This window comes from Haplochromis burtoni, unplaced genomic scaffold (genome assembly GCF_018398535.1).
Source record: "Haplochromis burtoni strain Fernald_Lab_line unplaced genomic scaffold, NCSU_Asbu1 Contig_77, whole genome shotgun sequence".
Taxonomy (NCBI): domain Eukaryota; kingdom Metazoa; phylum Chordata; class Actinopteri; order Cichliformes; family Cichlidae; genus Haplochromis; species Haplochromis burtoni.
The window spans coordinates 762,659-784,591 of NW_024582438.1; the positions used below are offsets into that span (position 1 = coordinate 762,659).

The window sequence follows — 21,933 nt, forward strand, 5'->3', positions numbered from 1 at the left end:
CGGATTTCATGGATGTCCAGAGTTTGGTTAAATGCCAAGTTTAATTCACTTTCATTTTTTTTCCCCAACAAGAGATGATCTAAATTTGACTAAAAGCTGAGCCTGCTTTTAGTCAAATTATACAGTATAATGTGGAGAAGCTGCTTTTGTTTTGGGTTTTTGTTTTTTGCTTGCAAGATTTTTGAAAGTCTTAAAACGTCTGAACCATCCTGGCCACTGTCCTACAAAAAATGCCAATTTGCAGTCCAAACGTTCAGATTCGGCTTAATTAATACAGGATTCTTGCAGTCGCACAACAGCACCAGCAGGGATAAAATGTGACGGAGAGCCCGGGTCCAGCTGCGCACATACTAAAGCCATTTTCCTGTTGACTGCGCTCGCCACGTTGGTTCACCTACGTGTGTGTCACATTCTTCTGCGCACCGCAACGTTATGTTTGTGATGAGGCGGGAAATGGCGTCCGCAGACATGGTCGATCTGTGACTAGCTACTGAGCGACGGACACAGCTGGCGGCAACAACCACGGCCCGATCTTTGTCCGTGGCCGCCACGGTCGTGGCCGAGAGCTGACAACGCTGCGGGACGTTTGAAGAGCTTCCTAGATCATCGGTAAGCATCGAACAACGTCAACATGTAAACAAAAAGGCTTGTCCCCCCCGTGAAAGCCTGACTCCTGCTAGCTAGCAGCTAACGTTGGCTACCGAAGGGGGCGTAGTCTCAATTGCTAAAGATGGTTACAGGAGCGAACAAAATGACGCGTTAGCCACAGCGAAGTTTGCTATAATTACCTTTATTTCACTGAAGGATTAAAGAGTAATTTCCGTATTACCTATAGATATGCTGTCGGAAGACACACTAGAGGAGTTTTTTGAAGCGGAGGGAGTAATGTCACGAAATGGCTTTTGCTGCCTTTGGCGTTTTGTTAGCTTGCAAGCTAACTATAGTTTGGTTAACGTTAGCCACAGAACCCACTGGCAGACAGCGCCTGTTTTATGCTAGCATTAACAACAGTTCTGTTAAGCCTACAGTGTCAGTTCTGACTACGTAAAGTCGGCGGTGGGCCAAATAATGCGGGGCATCAGCGTCAGAGCGGTGTTGTCTGTGTAGTATTGATGCTAAATGTCAGCGGTTGGCTAACGTTAGCGGTAGCTGACGTCGTTGGCGTTAAGGCAGCCCGTCTGATGTTACATAACGTTAGACAGCGGTGCTGTTTGCTGTCAGATCTCATTCAGCAACAACTTAGCAAACATATATAAACACAAAGCCTATCCTCTAAGCAGCAGCTAACCTCGGATAACCCGAAAGCTTCATATTTTTGCTAACTTCTGCTGTTTACCACCCACTCCGCTGACCGGTCCGGCTTACACGAATTTTTTGTTTTCATAACTTTTCTTTCATTTATACCGGAGTAGAGTGGCCGTGACAGCTAAAAAAAAAGGCAAAGGTATGCGTTTCATCTGAACTAATTTGATGAGCTTCCTTAACAGTTACTCAATTGTCTGCACACATTTTGACTAGATTGGTGGTGAAGTGTCCATAAATCGTGGGTTTTCGTTGCACAGCTTTAGCACGCCAATAAAAACGCATTTGACTGTATCTGCGAAGGGAGACAGAATGAGGATGTGAAAACTGTAAACATAAATAAATACAACTTTAGGAACTTCTTTGCTATAGTAAACTAGAACCACACACAGTCATGTCAACATATGTGACCTGTATTTACACGTATTTCATAAAACAAGAATTTGCGTTGGAAACTGAGGGGAATTTAGAAGCTGCATCAGTGTTTTTCGTGCATTTAAAAAAAAAAACACAAAAAAAAAAACCCTGAAACACATTAAAGAGGTTTTTGGGTAGAGCTTAAAAAAGATGGTTAGCTTTGTGGTGTATTTTTATTTTTTTAGTATTATTTTGTTTAGAAAATAAGCAAGAAAGAACATAGATGAAGTAACTCAGTCTTAGCCCTTGCTGTACTTGCATAGTAACGCCCAAAGGCCAAATTTTTTTTTTTTTTTTTTTTTTTTTTTTTAGCCAGGAAAAACCCTGACACAGTTTGTCTGCCGAAGAGAGAAGTTGCTATATCCTGTTCAGCACAAGTCCTTGTCAGGATAAGAAATGTTTGCTTTGTGTTTATGTAAAAAGTCTTGTCTTGTATCATATTGGCTGGGCAGCAGATCTGAAAACCTATCAGGATTTTTAGGCACATGGTTGGAGAGGAACTTGTGCAATTTCCTGCTGTTTCTGACCTTTTGGTAAACAAAAGCCCTTTTGATACTCAAGTAAATTAAAACACCTTTTTTACAAATTAAAAAAACAATTAAAATAGTGATAATTTTTATGTTTTTATCACAGTCTAGGTTTTTTGAGGGGGTTTTCTTGGGGGGGGTAGAGTTTCATGTACTTAAGTGTAACTTGCATTTTTGGTCATAAGTAATGGGGACATGCACGATTCCTGTCAGAGCGGCAAAGCACACTTTTTTTTTTTTTTTTCCATTTATGGATGGATTGTGTTTACTGTTACAACACAAAGGATTGAGTGTCTACCCTTTGTGTTTGAAGTGCCGTGTCAAAACCGCTCAGTCGACTTAACTCCATCTTTTCCTTCCTTGTCAGATTTTTCTATGTGACGTTGGTACATGATGAAGCTGAGAGTGCGTAAAGCTCCTCAGCAGCCGAGCGTAGGCCATCAAACCCACCCGTCCCAGGCCAAAAGGAAACACTGTGAAGTGGAGCCATCGCCGGTGAGAGGTCGAGGCAAAATGCAGAAGAATGAGACAGGCCTGTTCTCCACTATCAAGAAATTCATTCGTGGAAATGCAGTCAAGGTAAGCATAGCTTTTTTTTGTTTTATGTGCTTCATTCTGTGCTTCATAGTACGGCGCAAGAACACACACAGCTACTTAAAAAAACAAACCAAAAAGCTGATAAAGGGAAGCTGTGTCACGCATGTAACTGTTAGTAGTGTTTTTAGACATCGAAACAGCAGGTTTACAATTATTTTAAGTCTGACTCAAATTACTGATGTCCACACAAAAGTTAGATATTTTTGTCTTAGACTGCTGAAACCTCCTATAGGCTTCAGTGGGTTCGTTAATTTTTTCCACGTTGTTTAGTTTTACAGTTTCCACATAGTGCTAGTTTGCTTGGTTTTTATTTGTTTTTTTTTAGTTTTCATTGTAAATTTTTGTTAATATAACACAGGTGATGAATGTCAGGGGCAAGATCTAAAAAGTTCAGAATAGGGATTATAATACAAGCACAGCGTTCATGCTATGCAGGCATGTCAGCCTTAATAAACACATACACTAATGCATCCTAAGGTGTATATTAGTTCTACACTGCCAGGTTTTCTTTGTGTCTGCTGGCTTAACAATACCTTAAACCCCAATCAGAGATAAACTTAAGCTTTCTGCTTGCACGCTCACGTAAAAGGGGCGGCGTTTGCCCACATCGTTTGACTCTTCTGCACAATAATGGTTCGATTTTGCACCACTCATTCCAATCAGAGACATTTTACTCTGTAAAAAAACATGAAAATATCACAGTAAAATGCAACACTGCTGCTTACAGGAATACAAGAAAATGCAATGCTGCAGAAAATCCCCAGATCTACTGAGTTCATGATGATTATTAGCATACTGTGGAGTAAAGTAAACATGTTAATATCTTTGCTGTTTTTTTATTTCCGACCAAGCAGCCACACATTAGAGCTTGAAACCTTTAAAATGCATCTATTAAAGCATCAGAGGTTACTCTGTGTGTTTGATTCTGACTCTGTCTCACAACCTAATAAATTAGACTTGGAAATCAGTTTAGTTTGCCACCAGATTAAAGTGAAATCAATTTTATTGATTGAATAGATATCCTGTTTGATAAACGGCCTAATAATGTAACCATAATCAGTTTTCTGGTCTGTGTTCTAGTAACTGAAGTTCCAGCAGTGTAAAACAGGTAGAACAGAATGTAAAAAAAAAAAAACATGTAGACATTTTCTGCATCACCAGCTGCATGCAAATGCAGTGACAATGTCACACATTCATTTCAAAGGAGGGCTTCATTTAGTGGTGTTGGGACAGTTTGACTTAACAAGTTGCATTGAGTTGAGTGTTCTCCTTTTGCCTGTCAGTCAAAGCACTTTGCACACTCTGTTTTTACCCCTCAGCCATAAAAAGGTCCATGGGGTTTTGTTGTCTCTCTACTTGGCAGACAAAACTCTGTGTGTGGCATGTGCTCACGCAGGTTTGTGAAAGTGATAACTTGATAATGTGCCATTCATACCATAGGTGCATCTACTATGTTTGAATTTCAGTGATCTCAACCTCAAGGTCAGAGGTCATTGGGAGTTTGATTTATAAGTGGATCTACTAGGAAGCTGAGGGGTAGCACTGGCAGCTGCCAGTATTGTTATCATTGTTATTTCCTTAGAGGGGTACTACAAAGCAAGTTTAGTGGGTTAGTGAGGTATGTCAGTGCACTGACTTTTAACAGATCGTCCTTCAGTTTTCTTCCATTTATTTGATTCATAGTGATGAGGCAGACTTGAGGCTATCGTAGAGGTCATGGGGTAGAGATGGAGTGTACTCTCGACAGGTTGCCTGTCTATTGCAGGGTTGACCCACACAACCATTGACAGTCACACTCAAGCCTGCAGCCAATTTGGAATCGCCATTTAACCTAACATGAATGTTTTTGGATTGTGGGGGGCTAGAGTACCCCGAGAGAGCCCACGCAGACACAGAAAAGGCCCCGGGCGGCCAGTGGATTCAAATCTAGAACCTTCTTGTTACGAGGTGGCAGTGCTAACCACTGAGCATCGTTCCGCCCCAGAACAGAAGTCACATTTTTAATCAAATGTCATCACATGCTTGTAAAACATCCACATTGAGAAATTAAAGATGCGCTTTCTGTGGTAATGTCATGGCAACTGCTTTCAGTGCTGCTAAATATATTTTGCATTGCAACATGTTAGCGATTTGCACACTGAAGAAGTTAAAGCTGTGGAAAAATGTAAATTATGTACATTTGTAACTGTGTGTGTCGTTTCTTTTTAGGTGGAGCAGGATATTCCTGCCAAGCGGAGTCGTATTGATTGTAATCCCGACGGTGATCTCATTACTTCAACACCACAGACTAGAGGCCTCTCTAATAAATCCGTATCCAGAGTTTGCCGGAAAAGTCCAAATAAAGGTATGACAGACCAGTCTATAGAAGCTGACCATAACAATTCACATATCTTGCATGTATATTCTGCAGTTTTATAGCTCTATCTTAAGAACCCTAAAAATTTTACAATAGTGTCAACAAACTAAAACCATGTCCTTTTTCCCCCTCCTTTTTTTTTTTTTTTTTCTTTTCTTCAAAAGACACCATGACCTGCCATAGTAAACCAATTAAACCAAATGGTAAACTGGAGGCCCCCGTCGACTCAACGAGCAGCCCACCACGCACCACCCTCCTTGGAACCATCTTCTCCCCAGTCTTCAACTTTTTCTCACCAGCAACTAAAACTGGTAAGAAAGTCCACAAGTATTCTGTAGCCGATCCACAGGTAATTTAGGCTGAATTAATAAATAATAAATAAATGATAACAAACAATCATGCTGAAATATCATAAACTGAATGGTTTTAGGTTTTTTTCTGAAGAACCAGCGATATATGACTGAAAGCCACATCTTATTTGTATTCCCTCTGTTAAGCCACTCCTGGCTCTGATTCTCCCGGCCAAGCCATGGAGGCAGAGGAAATCATGAAACAGCTGGACATCGAGCAGGCTGAAGAGATGCCGAGCAGCACTCTCACATCCACCCTCACATCCACCGAGGGCATCGCTCCGTGTCACACTGCTCCGATTTTACCACAGAGGCTCCACATTACCTCCGATACAACCATAGAAGAAGGAGAGATCGTCACTGAAACTGACATGCCCCCGTTAACAGGTACGACCACGCACGTTAGGCCTAATCCTCCTTGAATTTAAAACTTAATTCACATAAACAAGGACAACTTCACAGTAGAGGCTTGTTATTTCTCAGAATCATTGCATTTGAATTTCTCTTAAATCTTATGTGTCTCTGTCAGCTCCTGGGTGTATGCCAGATGGCAGCTATCCACACTCATTACCTGCAGTTCCAGCAGAACCCTCATACGATGAGGACTGGGAAGTTTTCGACCCGTAAGTTAATCAAATTTTTTTTTTTAAAAACAAACTCTAAATTTAATATAAATCCTTTCAGTGTTAATTAAGTAAACATTAATAGACTTGGTGCTAATAGAATAAGTGCTACATTGTTGTTAAATTTGAGCTTGCACTTTGGGCAGCAAATCCTGTCTTTGTTGAGTTTTGTGGTGTGATTCCACTTGAAATCACATTCAAGGTGACTTTGTATGCTGGTGTTGAGCTTGTTGTGAAACTTTCAGCCACCAGGTGGCAGCAAAACCACACTTTTAAGTCTGTGCATCGCTCTGCGTTTACTTCACTGGAGGATACTGTTTGCTCATCCCCGATTCCCCCAGTGAAGATTAAATATTCTCTTTGTTTTACTTTATTTTTTTTATCCAACATCTATAAAAGAAACAGTAAATGAGTTATATTACTTTCAAAGGTTCAACTGGGACATTTAAATACTTGTGATTTTTGACTGTTGATATATTTCCTTTTGGTTTCTTTAAATTCGAGGTACTTCTTCATTAAGCACGTGCCTCCGCTGACAGAAGAGCAGTTAACACGCAAACCGGCGCTGCCTTTAAAAACACGCAGCACACCAGAGTTTTCTCTTGTCCTTGATCTGGTAAGCAGCGAAATGTCCCTTATGCTTTCATCTCAAAATAAAATAAAAAAAGACTCAAATTAAAGACAACAATAAAATAAAAATAATTAGTTTTTTTTTCTTCTCTTGCTTCCAGGATGAAACTCTGGTTCATTGTAGTTTGAATGAGCTCGAAGATGCAGCTCTGACATTCCCCGTGCTTTTTCAAGATGTAATATACCAGGTACAGGTTCAGCATCATTCCTCAGGTTAAGAGACTCACTTTTTATGGCTGTTCCTAAACCTTCTGTCTCTTGATCTATTTTTTTTTTTTTTTTTAAACCTGCAGGTGTATGTTCGGTTGAGGCCCTTTTTCAGAGAGTTTCTCGAGCGCATGTCTCAGTTGTACGAGGTAAGAGGCATCTTTTGTTAGAGTGCATACGTTTGTTTAGTCTGGCCTCCTCTCAGATTCAGTATTAGTCATTTATTGCTATCCATTAAAATTTCAGATTATTCTCTTCACTGCTTCAAAGAAGGTCTATGCTGACAAGTTGCTCAACATCCTGGATCCGAAAAAACAGTTAGTAAGGTCAGTGGGAACGTGCATCCAAAGATGAACTCTGCCTGCTTTGTAAGATGTCTGGTAGCTGTAGAGTAAGAGAGGAAATGAACAGGATACAAACCTGTATTCATTCCATCAGAGTTCACCAGCTTTATTCTGTAGTCATCCTTAGGAGAAGATCCAAGATGAACATTTAAAATATCGCTCTTGACACAGGGAAAAAAAAAAAAAAAAAAGGAATTTCCTTGCTTTTTATACCAGGTGTATTATCCAGTATTCAAGTTCTTCGTGTTTCCTTTTCCAGTAAAACTAACAGCAGGTTTTCTTTACTGGAAAAGCCATAAAGCTCCTCCCCCTTCCTGATTGTGTTGATTTTGTAAACAAATCCTTTGAAGATTTGTGTTTGGACTTCTCAGCAAGCTCCGTTGTTGTTTAGAAGAGGTTCAGTTTATCAGGCAACCAGCTTGGTTGTGTGTCGCTCCTAAGCAGAGCCTATGCACAGCTCTGGAGAGTCATGAGGGGAAAAAATCAGTATTCCCCAACTAGTAAGGCTTCCAGCTGTTTCGTGTATCTGAACGGCAGCAAAACTTTGAGCTCCGATCTTTACATCCTCTAATTGCACCTACACCGCAGCTAAAGCCACCCTTTTATTAGCACTTGCTCCGACCCAGCCAGTCAGGATGCTGATTAAACAAGGACCTAAACCTAAAAAAGCCAGAAAGGATGTATCAGATGACGATGTTAGCAACGAACTCCAAACCGAGAAGATGGAAGAAGCTAGCGCCCAACAGACCAAGACTAGTGTTCTGGCCGCAATTGAGTTGCAAGTGATTATTGGGGTTGCTGGTAGTCGCTGGAAAAACAGTTGCTTAAGGTCCAGTCACACAGGTTTGCAGAGTGGTTAGTAACTCCCTGGCAACAACCTGTTGCTAGCATAAATGTGCATTCCCCAACTGATTGGCAAAACCCTCTTTGTGATTGCTTTGGCAGCTGCAGTTGTAGTTTGCATGGAAGTTATGGACCTCTCTACAAATGCTGTTCAGCAGCTCTGCTGGCTATAGTGAAGCTGTGAAAAGTGTAACACAAACCAGAAATTGAGATCATGTTGCCTTCAAAATAAAAGTTTGAAGGCAATGTTGCCTGTAGCACTGAGCCACAAATCATATTTTAAAGACTTTCTCCAATTCTAGTTAGTGTTGCACTTTTCACCATTTTGCTATTGCTGGATTTGCTTGGACTAAATCTCTTTTTTGCAAATATTATGTATCAAAATAGTGTCTTGTCAATCACGAGTTGTTAGCCAGTAAGCATGCAGTTTCCCAGTCATACCCACCTTGCATTGGTATTTTGGCAAACTGATGGTGGGTGTCATTCATTTATTTATTTATGATTAATATTTGAAGGTCATCACTTGCACATAAACATGCAGCTTATATCATTTTTCTCACTCATTCAAGCACAACCAGCATTACTGATTTGGTCCTCTCAGCGTGTCCAGTGTTTCATGAATATATTATTCTGAAAGCACCATTCACTCCCTTTTCATTGTTTCAAACAAACCAATCTGAAATGCCTGTCGGGACGCTTGCATTTGTTTTTTTGTTTTTTTTTGTTTTTTTTTCATGAAACATTTATTAATTTCTTTTCCTTCTGTCACCTTACCGCCAACCTCGGGACAAATGCACAGTGTAAATCATTTGACCCTTTGAATTTTTCTGTAAGCATCATTAACTTCACCAGAGCTCTTCTTCCTTTGGTGTTATTTTCTCGGAATAAATCTGTCATGCTGCATTTTTCTTTTTTGCTTTCTTTCTTTTAGACATAGACTATTTCGTGAGCACTGTGTGTGCGTTCAAGGAAATTACATTAAAGACCTAAACATTCTCGGGCGGGATCTTTCCAAAACTGTAATAATCGACAACTCACCCCAAGCCTTTGCTTATCAGGTAAAGTTCTTACACCAGAAATTATTTTATTATTAGTTGTTTTTTTGTTTTTTTTGTTTTTTAAATGAATGAATTCATTTTAAACTGCACTTTTATCTATGATTTTGTGTCACATTGATCTAAACACGCGTTTTTGTTTCTTTCAGCTTTCCAATGGAATCCCCATTGAGAGCTGGTTTGTGGATAGAAATGACAACGAGCTTCTAAAGCTTATTCCTTTCCTCGAGAAACTTGTGGAGCTGGTATGTACTTGGACTTGTAAATATTTGCATCTGTGCATTCACACCAGTGGAAAATAACCACAGCTGGCAGTCTGCTGTCACTGTTCCACCCACTCTTCACCACACGCAGAGTTAGCTGTGTAATAAACTTACCAGTTTTATATTTAGTGTTGCTAATAGAGAACATATAAACAAATATGTGTAAATTATTTAAACAAACCAGTTAAGTTTCTTACTTTGCTACTGATTCATTTAACTGAGTTTCAGTCTGTATATCTGCATTGGTTCATGGTTTGAAAGCCACTGCACTGTACCAACAAAATGCTGCGTATGGCTGCTGAAATCGCAAATTTTGATTGGCTAGAAAGCTGTAGTCTAACTCTTGGTTAGATAACAGCTGTCAGTCAGCTGTCAATGGCTTAATTTGGTGCCAGGTTTAGTTTTGTGACCAATGCATTTAACCACAAAAAAGGGAAGTGTCAACTCAGTCAACAACGCTCACATTGTAAGTGTATAAACCCAGTCAGCAAAGAGAAGGTGGTCTGAGAGGAAGTGCAACCAAAAAAGAGCAGAAAGTAAAATGGTGCAGAGAAGTTTTAGGTAATGTGAGTAAAGCAGAGGAAGACGGGCGTGAGAGGCAAACATTGCTATTAACACAGCACTGTGTAACATTAACTCTGCTGGATTGACATGCTCAGTAATATCATGATTAGAGCTGGGCAATAAAACGATAACATTATCATGCAAAAGGTTTACTCAATAGTGATATCAAACATGGTCGGTATAAAATCGATAGAGCTCACTCCATCCATGTTTTGACGGACAATACAAAAGGCCATTGACAATAAGTAGTGCCAAGACAGTCATGTGGGTAGAATAACATCAAAGCCACACAGGTTGGGTTGACGTACACGGGGTAGGAGAGACAGCCGGCAGCAGCACATGAGCTTATATTTGGGCTGCTACACGCATTGCGCTAAAAGCTCAGGCAAGGTAAAAGACGACATGGCAACAGAAAATGAAAACTCAGAGCAGAGTAGCGTGCGCTCCAACACTGCAAACTGTGTTGAAAGCAGGTTTCCACAAAGGCCAGGGGACAAGGCATGATGCCAGTAAGCAGAGTCGAAAATGTCAGATTTAAGAAGCTGATTAGAGAAACTGAGCCTGTTACCAACTTCGTGGCTATAAACGTTTCTCTCAGACGACTTTATCCTGCTACATGTGGAGAGAAGAGGGAGAGATGAACAGCTTTTTACTACCACAGCGGATTAGTGGTGGAACGAGTCACACATCTGATCCATGACTGAGGTCTAAGGAGCTTGGAAAGAAAAAAGTGTCTGGACTTCTTTAAGTTGCTTGAAGCCGTTTCACCTAGCCCCACCTTATCCTGTAATTTACTGAGGTCAGATGGCCCAGGCTGTGAGTGGGCATTAAAGCGTCTGGCGTCTCATTAGGGGGTCCATTGTGCCTCTTCAGGGGGACACTCCCACAGGGCTTAAATCTGGGACTCTCCACCATTTGACCCTAGAACTGAAGAAGCTTCTTGGATGAGAGGTGAAACGTCTTCAAGCAACTTAAAGAACTTCAGACGCTTTTTTCTTTCCAAGCTCCTTAGACTACAATGACCTGGATGACTGAGAAGCTTCACAGACATCCATGACTGAGACTCCCATTGATACAAAAGTAGAACACAATTGAGTGTTAGTTTTGCTTATGTTCTCCTTTTATGTATATTTGAAAGTTTTTAAAAATTTGTACTGATATGTTTAGTATTTTCTGTTTGTGGAGTTAAAATGCTTTACCTCTATACTGTATTTATTAAATTTTTTGTTGTAATAGCTGCTTTATTTTTTTGGACCTGACCAAAGAATTTAGTGTTGCAGTTTGTTTTTGTTCTTCTGTAACACTTGAAGGTTTTTCCTTGTCAGAAAACCCATGTCACATATTTAAAATACAATTGCACAATGTAGCAGCGCATTTATCATGTTCAACGGCTCAACCGTAAATTTTAACATCTCATTTTGGTGTAAAAGGGAACCTTTGAACTTTACGGAAGTAGGGATTTTAATTTTAACGTGATATCAGTATCAACTGAAAATGTTAGCAGCCCAGCTCTAAACACATTGCATTTAGTGAAAGTTTCTTTGCTTGTTTCTCGTGCAGAGAAGAAGACATCCTGAATGTGTGATCAAAATGAAATTTTAATAATTTACAGTTTTTAAATCAGTCTCACCTTGTCTGTCTCGTCCCAGAATGAAGACGTCAGACCGCACATCCGAGAGCGGTTTCGTTTGCACGACCTCCTCCCTCCAGACTGAGGTGCTAATGTTCATTTACAAGATCGCAGTGGAAGAAGGAAAAAAAACAAACGGACTCATAGAAGGATGTCTTCAGTGGATTCAGCTCTGAATGGCAGTGTTACATACACAACATTGCCATTATTATAATTTTTTTTAAGTCGTACAAAAAAAAAGAAAAAATGACGAGTGAGGACTAAACACCAGAAGCTATGACGAACCAGTTTGAGTTGTAACACACACACACACACACACACACACACACACACACACACACAGTGAAGGCAGACTCAGAGCAGAGGTTTCTTAGCTCACTTGTTTTCAGTGCGACCTTGCAGACGGCCTCCTGGAAGGTATTTTGTCATTTGACAAAACTGAATGTCACAGTGTTGGATTACAAGGACATTGTTGGTTTCCTCCTGACCTCCAGTGGCCAGTCAAACCTGTAAAATATTCACTCTATTTGCCTGTAAATATATGTACATAATTGTTTTGTTTTTTTGTTTGTTTGTTTTTCTCTTGAGGTTTTTAAGTCCTTTTAGTTTCACTTCAGATTTTAGTATGTTCTCTGACTCGGTTGCTTTTTTCTTTTTTAACTGATAAAATGTTGTTTTGTTTGAACTTGTTGATAAGCAGCTGCTTTTCTGTTGTATGCCTGCATAATTCCTGTGATGCTTTACTCCATTACATGCAGTCGTCTCTTATAAGGTGCAGTTTAAAAAAAAAAAAGAAGAAGAAGAAGAAGAAAAGAAATGAGTGTCTTTGGGAGGAAAAATGTTTCTGAAATATTTTAAAGCTATGAAATGTAAGATAGACTAGGGTCTCAAATGAATACCAACCCATAATGGCAGAATCTTAATTTTGGAGATTTTTATTTAAGAGTCCGCTTCTGGTTGCGACATTTTGATCGTCCTCTTTGACAGGAGGGGTGGGTGGGAGGGTGGGGTTCAGGCATCTTGCACTTTGACATCCAGCCCTTTGTAAGTTGATGTAAACTCTTGTCACTTTTCTACACAGGTGTGTATCGCCTAAATTTGTTATGTGGGGGAAAAATGAAATTGTAGCACCAGCAAATTGCCAACATGTTTGCTTTGAATCTTCTTTTCCAAGACGTCTTGTATGTGGGATCTTTGATGTGGGAGTCACGAGTTTTATTGACTTATTGAATGATCACTCCTGGTGTATTCAGTGTTACTCAATGGTTTCCTTGAAAATAAATACATTTTTATACGACACAAGGCTTCCTAGCAGTAACTGAGATTTTAGTTTGTTCAGCAACACTTTTTTAAAGATTTATTTTTAAAGTGAAGACAGCTTGCAGGATTATGCAAATTGATACAGAGGTGGACGAGTGAATGTGGAGATGCTCCTCTGGGATCAGTGCAACAGGAAAGAGGAGCAAGAGTTCTTTGGTTTGCTTTTTCTGATCAAAGCATCATTTTGATACTTAAAACTGTCTTTTTTTTTTTTTTTTTTCTTTTTTTTTTTAATTTAAACTTTATTTTGTTTCCTAGACCTCATCAGATGACATAACCTTCAATGTTTTTGAAGGTTATGGGGACTAGACGGGGCATATTTATCCTATATGGGCTTCTCTCCTTTGGCTATGTCAACGACTAAGCAGTAGGACATGAGGACTAATGTGTAAAAAGATTTAATTGAATAATTAAAATTAAGTGAGAGAAATAGCAGCTAACGTTAGCTAGCTGGCGTAAAGAGGAAGAATAAAATTATTAGTATTATTAAAAATAATAAACCTGTGGTTCTCTTTCACTTTTGTCCTGTCTTCCTCCCCTCGTCCCCAACTGGTCTCTCAGATGGCCACCCCTCCCCGATCCTGGTTCTGCCAGAGGTTTCTTCTTGTTAGAAGGGATTTTTTTTTCCTTCCCAATGTCTCCAAATGCTTGCTCATAGGGGGGTCATCTGATTGCTGGGGTTTTATCTGCATTACTGTAGGGTCTTTACCTTCCTTTTGTAATGCACCTTGTGTGCATTATGTCTAGCCTCTTCATATTTTTTTAAATTGTAGTTTTATCTTCCTTTGTTAAATTGTTTCTCTGCACTCAGTAAACCTGGACGTGTTTCCAATTCGCTATGTTTCTCGTTTGTGGACCATCATACTAACAGTTCGTATGGATCCAAATGAACATAGAGCATATTAAGAGCCAAAGCTAAAGAAATCCTTTTCTGTCCTCCGGGATTTTACACAGAACATTTCCTCAAAGTAAAGTCATTAAATATCTCTTGTGGCTGGGGTTACTGTGGGCCTTTTTTTCATTCAAAAATTGAATAAAAAGTAATGCAAAACGGGTTTAATATCCAAAGCGGCTAATTTTAATATGTTAACTGCAGCATAAACTACAATAACACAAAACAATTTACCTTTTTGTGACTTGCCGAGGACTAAGTATGTTTCTGCAGCAGTTTGTCCTACTTTTAAGCAGATGTTTCCCTCTTCAAAAGGAAAGAAATGACATACAGCAGCTGCAATGTCAACTGACAGACACCCAGTGAGTGCGGCCATATTTTACTGGCATACACACAACCTGCGAGATTTTTCATTCAGCTAAGAACCTTGTGAGGCGTCCGGATGAGATAACCTGCTGATGTGTTAAACCTTTTGTTCTTTTGGGAAATGGGACATTATCTGATTACAGGTGCACACCGAATTGCCCCTTTCAGAGGTCATGTGACTCCGAATTCACCTTCATCCGAGTTTATCTAACAATGTTCGGACGGAAGACTTGTTTCAAAACAAAATCGCACTGTTGATAGCGTGGAGATAAGACGTGGGGATAATTAACCGTATATTTTAGACTAAATCCATCCATCTATTGGCTGGTGGTGGTGGGAGGAGGTTGTGGCTCATAAACTACGAAGCATGTGGTGTGACAATGCCGGGGTGCCCGGGGATATAAAAGGTGCAGACAGGCGCTCTCCCCTCAGGATAACGTCAGGTCTATCAACGATGCGGATGCTGCTATTTCTCAGTGCGCTGTTGGGGGTGTTCGGGTTGGAGAAAGCGTCCCCCGTGGACACCCAGCAACTTCGGGCCCTTCAGTGCCCGCCCTGCGAGCGGATACACTGCTCTTCCCGGCGGGCGCTGAAGCTCCAGTGTAAAGGGGGCGTGACGACGGGTGTCTGCGGATGCTGCCCCGTGTGCGCCAAGACGGAGGGGGAGACCTGCGGGGGGACGTGGGACTACCTGGGGAAGTGCGACGAGGGGCTGGTGTGCGTTTTTCAGGACTCAGCAGCTGCCAAACCAGACGCAGAACGCAAAGGGATCTGCAAAGCAGGTGAGATTGTAACCATTACTCTAAAATGATGACAAGCAGCCACTGCGCATCAGATCCACGGGTGATGCTTTAATCACTCGTGAAATGCAATAGTGGGGAAATGAAAAGTTTTACAGCAGCACAAAAAAGTTATCGAGTTGTTCTGATTTACTCACATGTACAGAAACCATCGTGCTAATTAAAAGAAGGCTCTGTAAGCAAGAATGCAATATTTAACTCTTCTGGAAATAAAGTTGGCGGGAACTACAAAGGCGCTAAAATCTTCTCTAAACGCGTAAAAATGCACTTGGTGAGATTCTTTGACTGTAAGTCTGTGTAGTGGGAATGGTGCTGGTGCGGTAAAATCTGGTTTATGAGCTGTGAAGACTGATAGTGTGGTCAAGGCTTCCTTTGAATCAAAGGTTCCTCAGCCATAATTACTCATCTTATCTGTCCCCGATGAATAGAAGTGTCACCGTTATCAATACGATATCAGACCTTTTACACTGTTCCTGTCTTTTTTTAAAGTCTGACTCCACAATGCGGGACTCTCATTCGTAATTTCTTTAAATCTGTGCAGTGATTGAACAGCTGGATGCAGAGAGCTGCCAACCAGAGTGCACCAAGGAGTACTGCCAGGCCAATCCCTCTGCAATCTGCTCTGCCAGGTGAGCCCCCTCTCCATCCTCTTAATGCCACGTTGTTTTTGTTGTTTTTAGCAATAATCAGAATTTCCTCGTCTGTAGGTCTACATCTCTGCAGAATAAAGAGTGCCAGGGCTCCTGCCAGCACACGTCCTGCTCCAGCTGTCTGCTGCTGAAGCGTCCATCGTGCTCTCAGACCTGCGCCCCGTCCGATTCCACCTGTCTGCAACACTTTGGGAAATGTGTGCACAATCACCTGACTGCACCTCACAGTCCCATATGCCACAACAGCCTCCAGGTAAGGAAAAACAATAATAATAAAAACCAAACTTCTCCCTGTTTTTTCTTTTTTTCTTCATTGCGCTCTGAATCCAACACGGTCTTTTTTTCTCTTTGCAGAGTAACTGCGAGGGGCATTTTGTGTGCTTGATCCCGGACTGTCCGAGCTCATCCAGCTAAGAAGAAACCAAGAGGAACACTTGTAGCAAAATGTGAAGAAAGGCAGCTATGTTTAAACCCTGTGAATATCTCAAAACTACTTAATCAACAATTACTTTTCGCCCCCTGCAATTTAAATCAAGATTAAAACCTTCTACTTTTTTAAATTCTATACCATCATGTATTGACTTTGCTCTATTTATTTATGGGGATTACCAGGCTGGATCTGCACTACTCTAGCTGTTAATTAATGCTGTCCAGTGATGTGCATTGCTTTATATGACGTTAGACAGTTGGCATAATCACTGTTTGTTTTTACGTGTTTTCTTGTATCTTATATGAACTTGTGTGTCACCATAAGTGTTTAATTCATGTACCACAACATGAAAACCTACCTGCTAAGTAAACATATGTCAGATTCTCTCTGTCACCTGTGTGTCAATTATTTAATTAGATCTCAAATTACTGGATATCATTACCAGTGAATGAATATTCTAATCCATATTCTTACAGTTTCAGCTATAAAATACAAATGCAGTAAACACATTATTTATAAAACACAAACTAACACAATACTTTACAAACAACCTGCAGTTTTTGGCCAGACCAGTAAATCCACTGCATAAAAAGAGCCCACAAACATGTGATAGATCTGTATCAGTCAGTCTACTGCCATAAAATATACTGACCAGCCACTTTATTAGGTACACTATACTAATACTGCTTTGGACCCACTTTTAGTTAATACCAATTTAATTCTTTATAGCACAGATTTGACAAGATGCTGCAATTATTCCTGAACTCATTGTCATGCTCTTAAGCAGTTTGAGATGATGTGAGGTTTCTGAAATGGAGCTTTATTATGTTGGAAAGAGCCATCAGGAGATTGGTGCACTGTGATTATAAAGGGATGGACATAAGCAGCAGGAGTACCTGGTACGCTATGGCATTTAAAAATGCTCAAAGTGTGCTGAGAAAACATCAAATCACCACCAGCTTCAACTGTTGATCCAACTCAGGATGGATTCATGATTCATTTGTGAGGTTTATGCCAAATTTTGACCCCACCATATGAGCGCTGAAATACTCAGCAAATTCACTTCCTCCTTCTAACGCTTGATTTGAACTTCAGCAGGTCATCTTGACCAAGCAGGGTAAAGACAACCTGCTCCATGTGGTTGGTGTCATGTGATTGGCTGATTAGATATTGGTGTTAACGAGCAGCTGAACAAGTATACCTAATGAAGTAGGCAATGAATGTACATTGCAATCAACAGATAAAAGCAAAAATAACAACAAAAAGAGATTTTACTTCTTTATCAAACAAGTTTCTGAGGTGTTTGAATGCTTTCCACACCTTTTCACTTGTGTGTAGCAATGCTTGCAGCAAGGCATCATGTATAGCAAAACATTTTATATAAGACATCATTATTTTCCTGCTTTGCAAAACCATCCAGTGGACTGTGTTGAACGTTTAAATCACGCTTAAAAACTCGCCTGTTCCATCTAGCTTTTGAAGCAAATTAGTTTGGACTTCCACCTGGTCTGCATTTGTGCTATGTAACTGTAACTGTAACTATAATTGTTTTAACTGTTTTTGTTGCTTTTTGTTGTAATCTGCTTGGCTACCTTGTAGGAAGCACTTTGATGGACACTGACCTTTTTAAATGTGCTATAGAAATAAAAATATTGATTGATTGATTGTACTCTCTGACAGGTCTGCTCTGGCCTCAATCTGTAAGTGAGGGTTTTGGCGTTTTGGAGCAAATGTTGGCAAAGATAACAAACATCATACCTGACTGCAGACCTGCCTCAAGTTCAGTCCTGCACAATACACGTCTTTTACAGGGAAATATTAAATTGTGAAAGCATGAATTTTTTTTATGAAGAAAACAAAGTGTGAGGCACAAACATTTAGTGGAATAATACAGATTCCCTCTCTTCTGATTGCTTCTCATTTTGGGAGTTTTTTCCTGATAAACAAGTTGAGCTCCCTCTACGGCTGCCGCCCCCCTCACAGTTGATGGTTATTGAATAACAGACAGTTTATGAGGCAGCAATAATGAAGCCTGTACATAAAGGGAATAAAGTGTGGACCAACAATGGGCAGTTTGTTCTGTGGCCTTCAAATGTGAGCCATTTCTGATGAACAGAAGCAGTTTATCTGAAGGATTTCGCAAGACGGGAATGGTTTTTAAACCAAAACAATGGCCTGCAATGTCTTTCATCTTCTTTCAAACTTGTTAGTAAGCTGCATCCGTGACGTAACGAGACATCGGAATAATATCTGATGTTTAATTAAAGTACAGAGATTTGTGCAGCATAACAAGTACACCTGAGGAAACGAAAACTAAGACTGAAAGCACTGTGCCATCGGTTATTTATGAGTAAATGAAATTATTTATTGACACAAAGTGTTCTCCTGGTTGTCTTCATTTCTTAATGAGAACCCCGATTTAAGCTAAAGTCTTGCTTTACATCGTTGCTCCACAAAACCAAACAAAAAAATTCTCTTTTGCGCGTTTCTCGGGCTGTTAATACACACACATCAGCGCATCGGGTATCTATTAGGAAAACAGGATCGGTCACCAAAGCAGGCCGCCTGTGTTATCAAACCCATATATCACTCTCACTTTTTTCTTACTGATAAAGTACCACAGTTAAAAGAGGACTGTCTGTGTGCCAGCAGTAATAAATTTGCCCCTGTTAGAGGTAACCCATGTTTGAATGCAACACGAAAAGCTGAGAACAATAGAAACGACGCACTGTTCGAAAGAGGTGCCTCGCTCTGTAAACACTGTTTACATTAGAGATGTTAGTATTTCAAATTCATTTTAACCTGATGCTTTAACACTTTTTTTATGCTGTATGGAAAAAAAAAAGCATGTGCACTGTGAAAGATTTTGAGCCACCCCTCACTTTTTTATATTTTGTTATCAATATGGGACATAAGTGCAATCATTTATCAAAATGTGCAAAAATACATAGACGTACAGCACCAAGACACAGGGAATAAAAGTCATTATTTCTTGGGCCACCTTTATAGTTAGCTCAGTCCATGACTGATAGTGCTTTATTGTACGTTTTTCTATCCAGGTGCGCTGTTACTGCAGTGGCACTGCGTTTGTGATCGATGTCATGCTGAAGAAATGAGACACACTCCAGATGGTGGATCAAATCTGGTTTCAATTTAGAAATTTTAACAAGACCTCCAACAACACTGGCTGAAATGCAGCCGTGACAGAGCCGCTGCCGTGTCTTACAGATAGCTGAAACTCACGGTTGTACCTTTCTACTGACCTCCATACATACTGACAATGATTTGAACCAAGCCGCTGATTTTCAGTCCACCTCTTGTGTAATTTAACGTCCCCATTTTCCTTCCTTCAGAATGGCCTCATGACAGCCAACCTTCCACTGAGAGTATTTCTGATCAGGCTTCAATGAACAGTAGATGGATCAGCTGAAGGGCCAGTTGCATCTCTCAGATCCTGTGTCTGGTCTTTGCTGGAATTGTTTCATATTTCTTAAGGACATGACTCTCAGATACTGTTCATCTGCATTAGAGGGTTTGTTTGTTTGTTTTTTAGGTCTGCCACTTCTTCTTTTGTCATCCACATCTCCAGTTTCCTCAAATTTTTAAGAACATATATCGAAAGATTCCAAGTTTTTAGCTACTGTAGACATGAAACTGTCATTCCACGAGTTAGGTACCTTTTTTTTATGTTTTGATGATTCAGAGATCAGTGGTTTTAGATGACAACCCTGAATATCTACTGATCCATACTACAACGCCGCAGTCCCCAAAACCGAATGTACACATTAAAATAAAAACCACTATATTTGATCTACACTTAAAAACAAAAGATTTAAAAACATCCCAATTTATTAATTTCCAAAATACAGACAATGACAATCTTAAGAATTTAAAAGTGGAATTTCAGTTTATCATTAAGGCCAGAAAAACTGATTAGTGATAATAATGGCTCAGTTAACGAGGAGTTCGCTGCACATCAAACCAGAGAGAGAAAACCAAAACACACTGATTATTTAAACAGGATGATCTCCATCGTTGTGTCCTCGGAGGACTGAAACAACACAGTAACAGAGATTAACTATAAAACTGATTATTTACTGAATCATTCAAACTCAAGGAGCAACACTGCAATTGTCTTAAAATCAACAAAGATCTTCATACAGATTTCATTAAAATCAATATATAACAAGATTCCCATCTGAAACGATATGTTATCTTGCATTTACAGTAATGATGACTATATTACATTACATATTGCAAACAAAGCAAAGAACTATAAGAGAAAACAGTAGAAAGGTGCATAAAACTCTTCTTCTCATGCCTTCAGCCAACATCTTGGCAGGAAGGCACTGTGGATTAGAAACATCCATGCCATGTGTCCTGTTGTCGTTTCACCTGAATAGTCTGTTCCAAAAGGATACAAAGGTGTTGGAGTTTAAGGCACCGATGAATACGAGCAGCAGAAGGTAGAGACTCATCATGATGGCAAAATGGTGTCTGAGGAGCCACGAGCGGCTGCGGGAATGTCTGAGGAAGAAAAACAGAAAAGCACGGTGACCATCAGCACAGAAGAGCGAGCTATCAAACCTCGGGATGAAAACAAGTAAACATTTTCATTTTCTTTCATGCTATTGATTATTTATCTGTCAGTTCTCTTAACCACTCATTAAATGAGGGTCACAGCGGAGCTGGAGCCAATCTGACATTGGGCAAGAGGTAAAGTACACCTTGGATCTGGACCCTGTTTTATTTTATTTTATTTTATTTCAAGTGGCTACTCGCGTCCATCCAGCTCTGGGTTTAAGAAGAGATGCCTACACTACTCCTGGTCCAGCCACCTCCTCTAGCTCTGTGGCATTCCCAAGAAAGCCAATAGAAAAAATACTGCCAGAATGTCCTGGGTCCATCCTGGGTAGACATGCCTGAAACACCTCACATAGGAGGCACCCAGGAAGCATCCACCACATCAACTGGAGGAGTAGCAGCTCTACACTGAAGTTCACTCTAAGGCCAAGCCCAGATACTCTTCAAAGGAAAGTTGTCTCTACTCAACACTATACTCTCTTTTATTTAATCTGAATTAGTAAATGAATGAGTAAAATAGATAAAAACAAGTTTAAAAAATTGTATTCTGCTTCTCTTCTTTGCTCTTAGTGGGCTGTAATCAGATTACTGAGACTGCGTGCTGGAGGACATTCAAATAAATGTGACCTTTCCACAACTTTCACATTGAATTTCTGATTTGTCAGCCAATCCTGTTCTGTATGAAAGCATTTTTAGGTCTAATGTTGCCTATTCACCAGTACACAAAAGCAAAATGCATCATTTGTCCCAGAAAAGTCTTACCTGGACAGGTGCCTCTGCTGAGAGTAAACAAGCAGGTACTTGACTCGTAAAAGCTGATTATTGGTGACTACAAAGTATTTATGTGGTACATCCCCTCCTTCACTGTTCTTTGCCCTCGAGCGCTGGCGGTCTACAACTTCAGAATCTGAAATGATAAATGAGCGGAAGGCTTTAATAGGTTCTGATTTAAAGAGCAATAAGCAGGTAGAACATTCCTGGAAAGATTTATGCAGTTACTGAGTGTTTTGAGAGGCATAAAGGTCCGAAATAAATTCAAGACAAAGTGTAGGCCACTTTTTTTTACCCACAACGTGTCATATTACATCATATAAGAGCATTATCGCTACCATGAGTACTCTCTGCAGTACTTTGTGACTCCCTGAATTGGTATTTTTGGTGGTGGTGGTGGTGGTGGTGGTGG

At 40.1% G+C, this 21,933-nt stretch overlaps 3 protein-coding genes across 5 annotated transcripts in view; 2 read left to right on the forward strand and 1 right to left on the reverse strand.

Annotated features, from left to right (window-relative positions):
- Positions 1-123: 123 nt before the first annotated feature.
- ctdspl2a (CTD (carboxy-terminal domain, RNA polymerase II, polypeptide A) small phosphatase like 2a) lies at positions 124-11,830 on the forward strand. 2 transcript variants are annotated; one of them, XM_005929147.3, is made up of 13 exons: positions 124-609; positions 2,614-2,825; positions 5,052-5,187; positions 5,364-5,510; positions 5,697-5,936; positions 6,079-6,172; positions 6,677-6,788; positions 6,904-6,990; positions 7,096-7,158; positions 7,256-7,335; positions 9,128-9,254; positions 9,401-9,496; positions 11,728-11,830. In XM_005929147.3, the coding sequence occupies exons 2-13, from the start codon at positions 2,637-2,639 to the stop codon at positions 11,791-11,793; spliced, it is 1,437 nt and encodes a 478-aa protein (XP_005929209.1). In that variant the 5' UTR covers positions 124-609; positions 2,614-2,636; the 3' UTR covers positions 11,794-11,830. The 2 variants fall into 2 exon arrangements, with proteins under 2 accessions (XP_005929209.1, XP_005929210.1); XM_005929148.3 differs by lacking the exon at positions 124-609 and adding an exon at positions 619-1,444.
- A 1,815-nt stretch (positions 11,831-13,645) lies between these two features.
- On the forward strand, positions 13,646-17,606 carry si:ch73-330k17.3 (IGFBP domain-containing protein). Its single transcript, XM_005929146.2, has 4 exons — positions 13,646-15,068; positions 15,628-15,715; positions 15,794-15,989; positions 16,091-17,606. Exons 1-4 carry the CDS (start codon positions 14,654-14,656, stop codon positions 16,148-16,150), a joined length of 759 nt encoding a protein of 252 aa, XP_005929208.1. The 5' UTR covers positions 13,646-14,653; the 3' UTR covers positions 16,151-17,606.
- Positions 17,607-19,997: 2,391 nt separating this feature from the next.
- The window catches only part of parp16 (poly (ADP-ribose) polymerase family, member 16), a 6,158-nt gene continuing 4,222 nt past the window's right edge, over positions 19,998-21,933 (reverse strand). For both annotated transcript variants that reach the window (XM_005929142.3, XM_005929141.3), the window contains exons 6-7: positions 21,513-21,657; positions 19,998-20,693 (exon numbers count right to left, since the gene is read on the reverse strand). In XM_005929142.3, coding sequence (XP_005929204.1) covers positions 20,558-20,693; positions 21,513-21,657 — 281 coding nt within the window. In that variant the 3' untranslated portion in view covers positions 19,998-20,557. The remainder of the gene's footprint in view (positions 20,694-21,512; positions 21,658-21,933) is intronic.

What these genes read in the sequence shown, in the direction of transcription:
- ctdspl2a (XM_005929147.3), top strand. Translation starts at nt 2,637, where the DNA reads ATGATGAAGCTGAGAGTGCGTAAAGCTCCTCAGCAGCCGAGCGTAGGC. An exon ending in GACTGGGAAGTTTTCGACCC is followed by an intron (nt 6,173 to 6,676) that starts GTAAGTTAATCA and finishes TTTAAATTCGAG; the next exon opens with GTACTTCTTCATTAAGCACG. An exon ending in TCGAGAAACTTGTGGAGCTG is followed by an intron (nt 9,497 to 11,727) that starts GTATGTACTTGG and finishes GTCTCGTCCCAG; the next exon opens with AATGAAGACGTCAGACCGCA.
- si:ch73-330k17.3 (XM_005929146.2), top strand. Translation starts at nt 14,654, where the DNA reads ATGTGGTGTGACAATGCCGGGGTGCCCGGGGATATAAAAGGTGCAGAC. An exon ending in TCTGCAATCTGCTCTGCCAG is followed by an intron (nt 15,716 to 15,793) that starts GTGAGCCCCCTC and finishes CCTCGTCTGTAG; the next exon opens with GTCTACATCTCTGCAGAATA. An exon ending in TATGCCACAACAGCCTCCAG is followed by an intron (nt 15,990 to 16,090) that starts GTAAGGAAAAAC and finishes TTCTCTTTGCAG; the next exon opens with AGTAACTGCGAGGGGCATTT.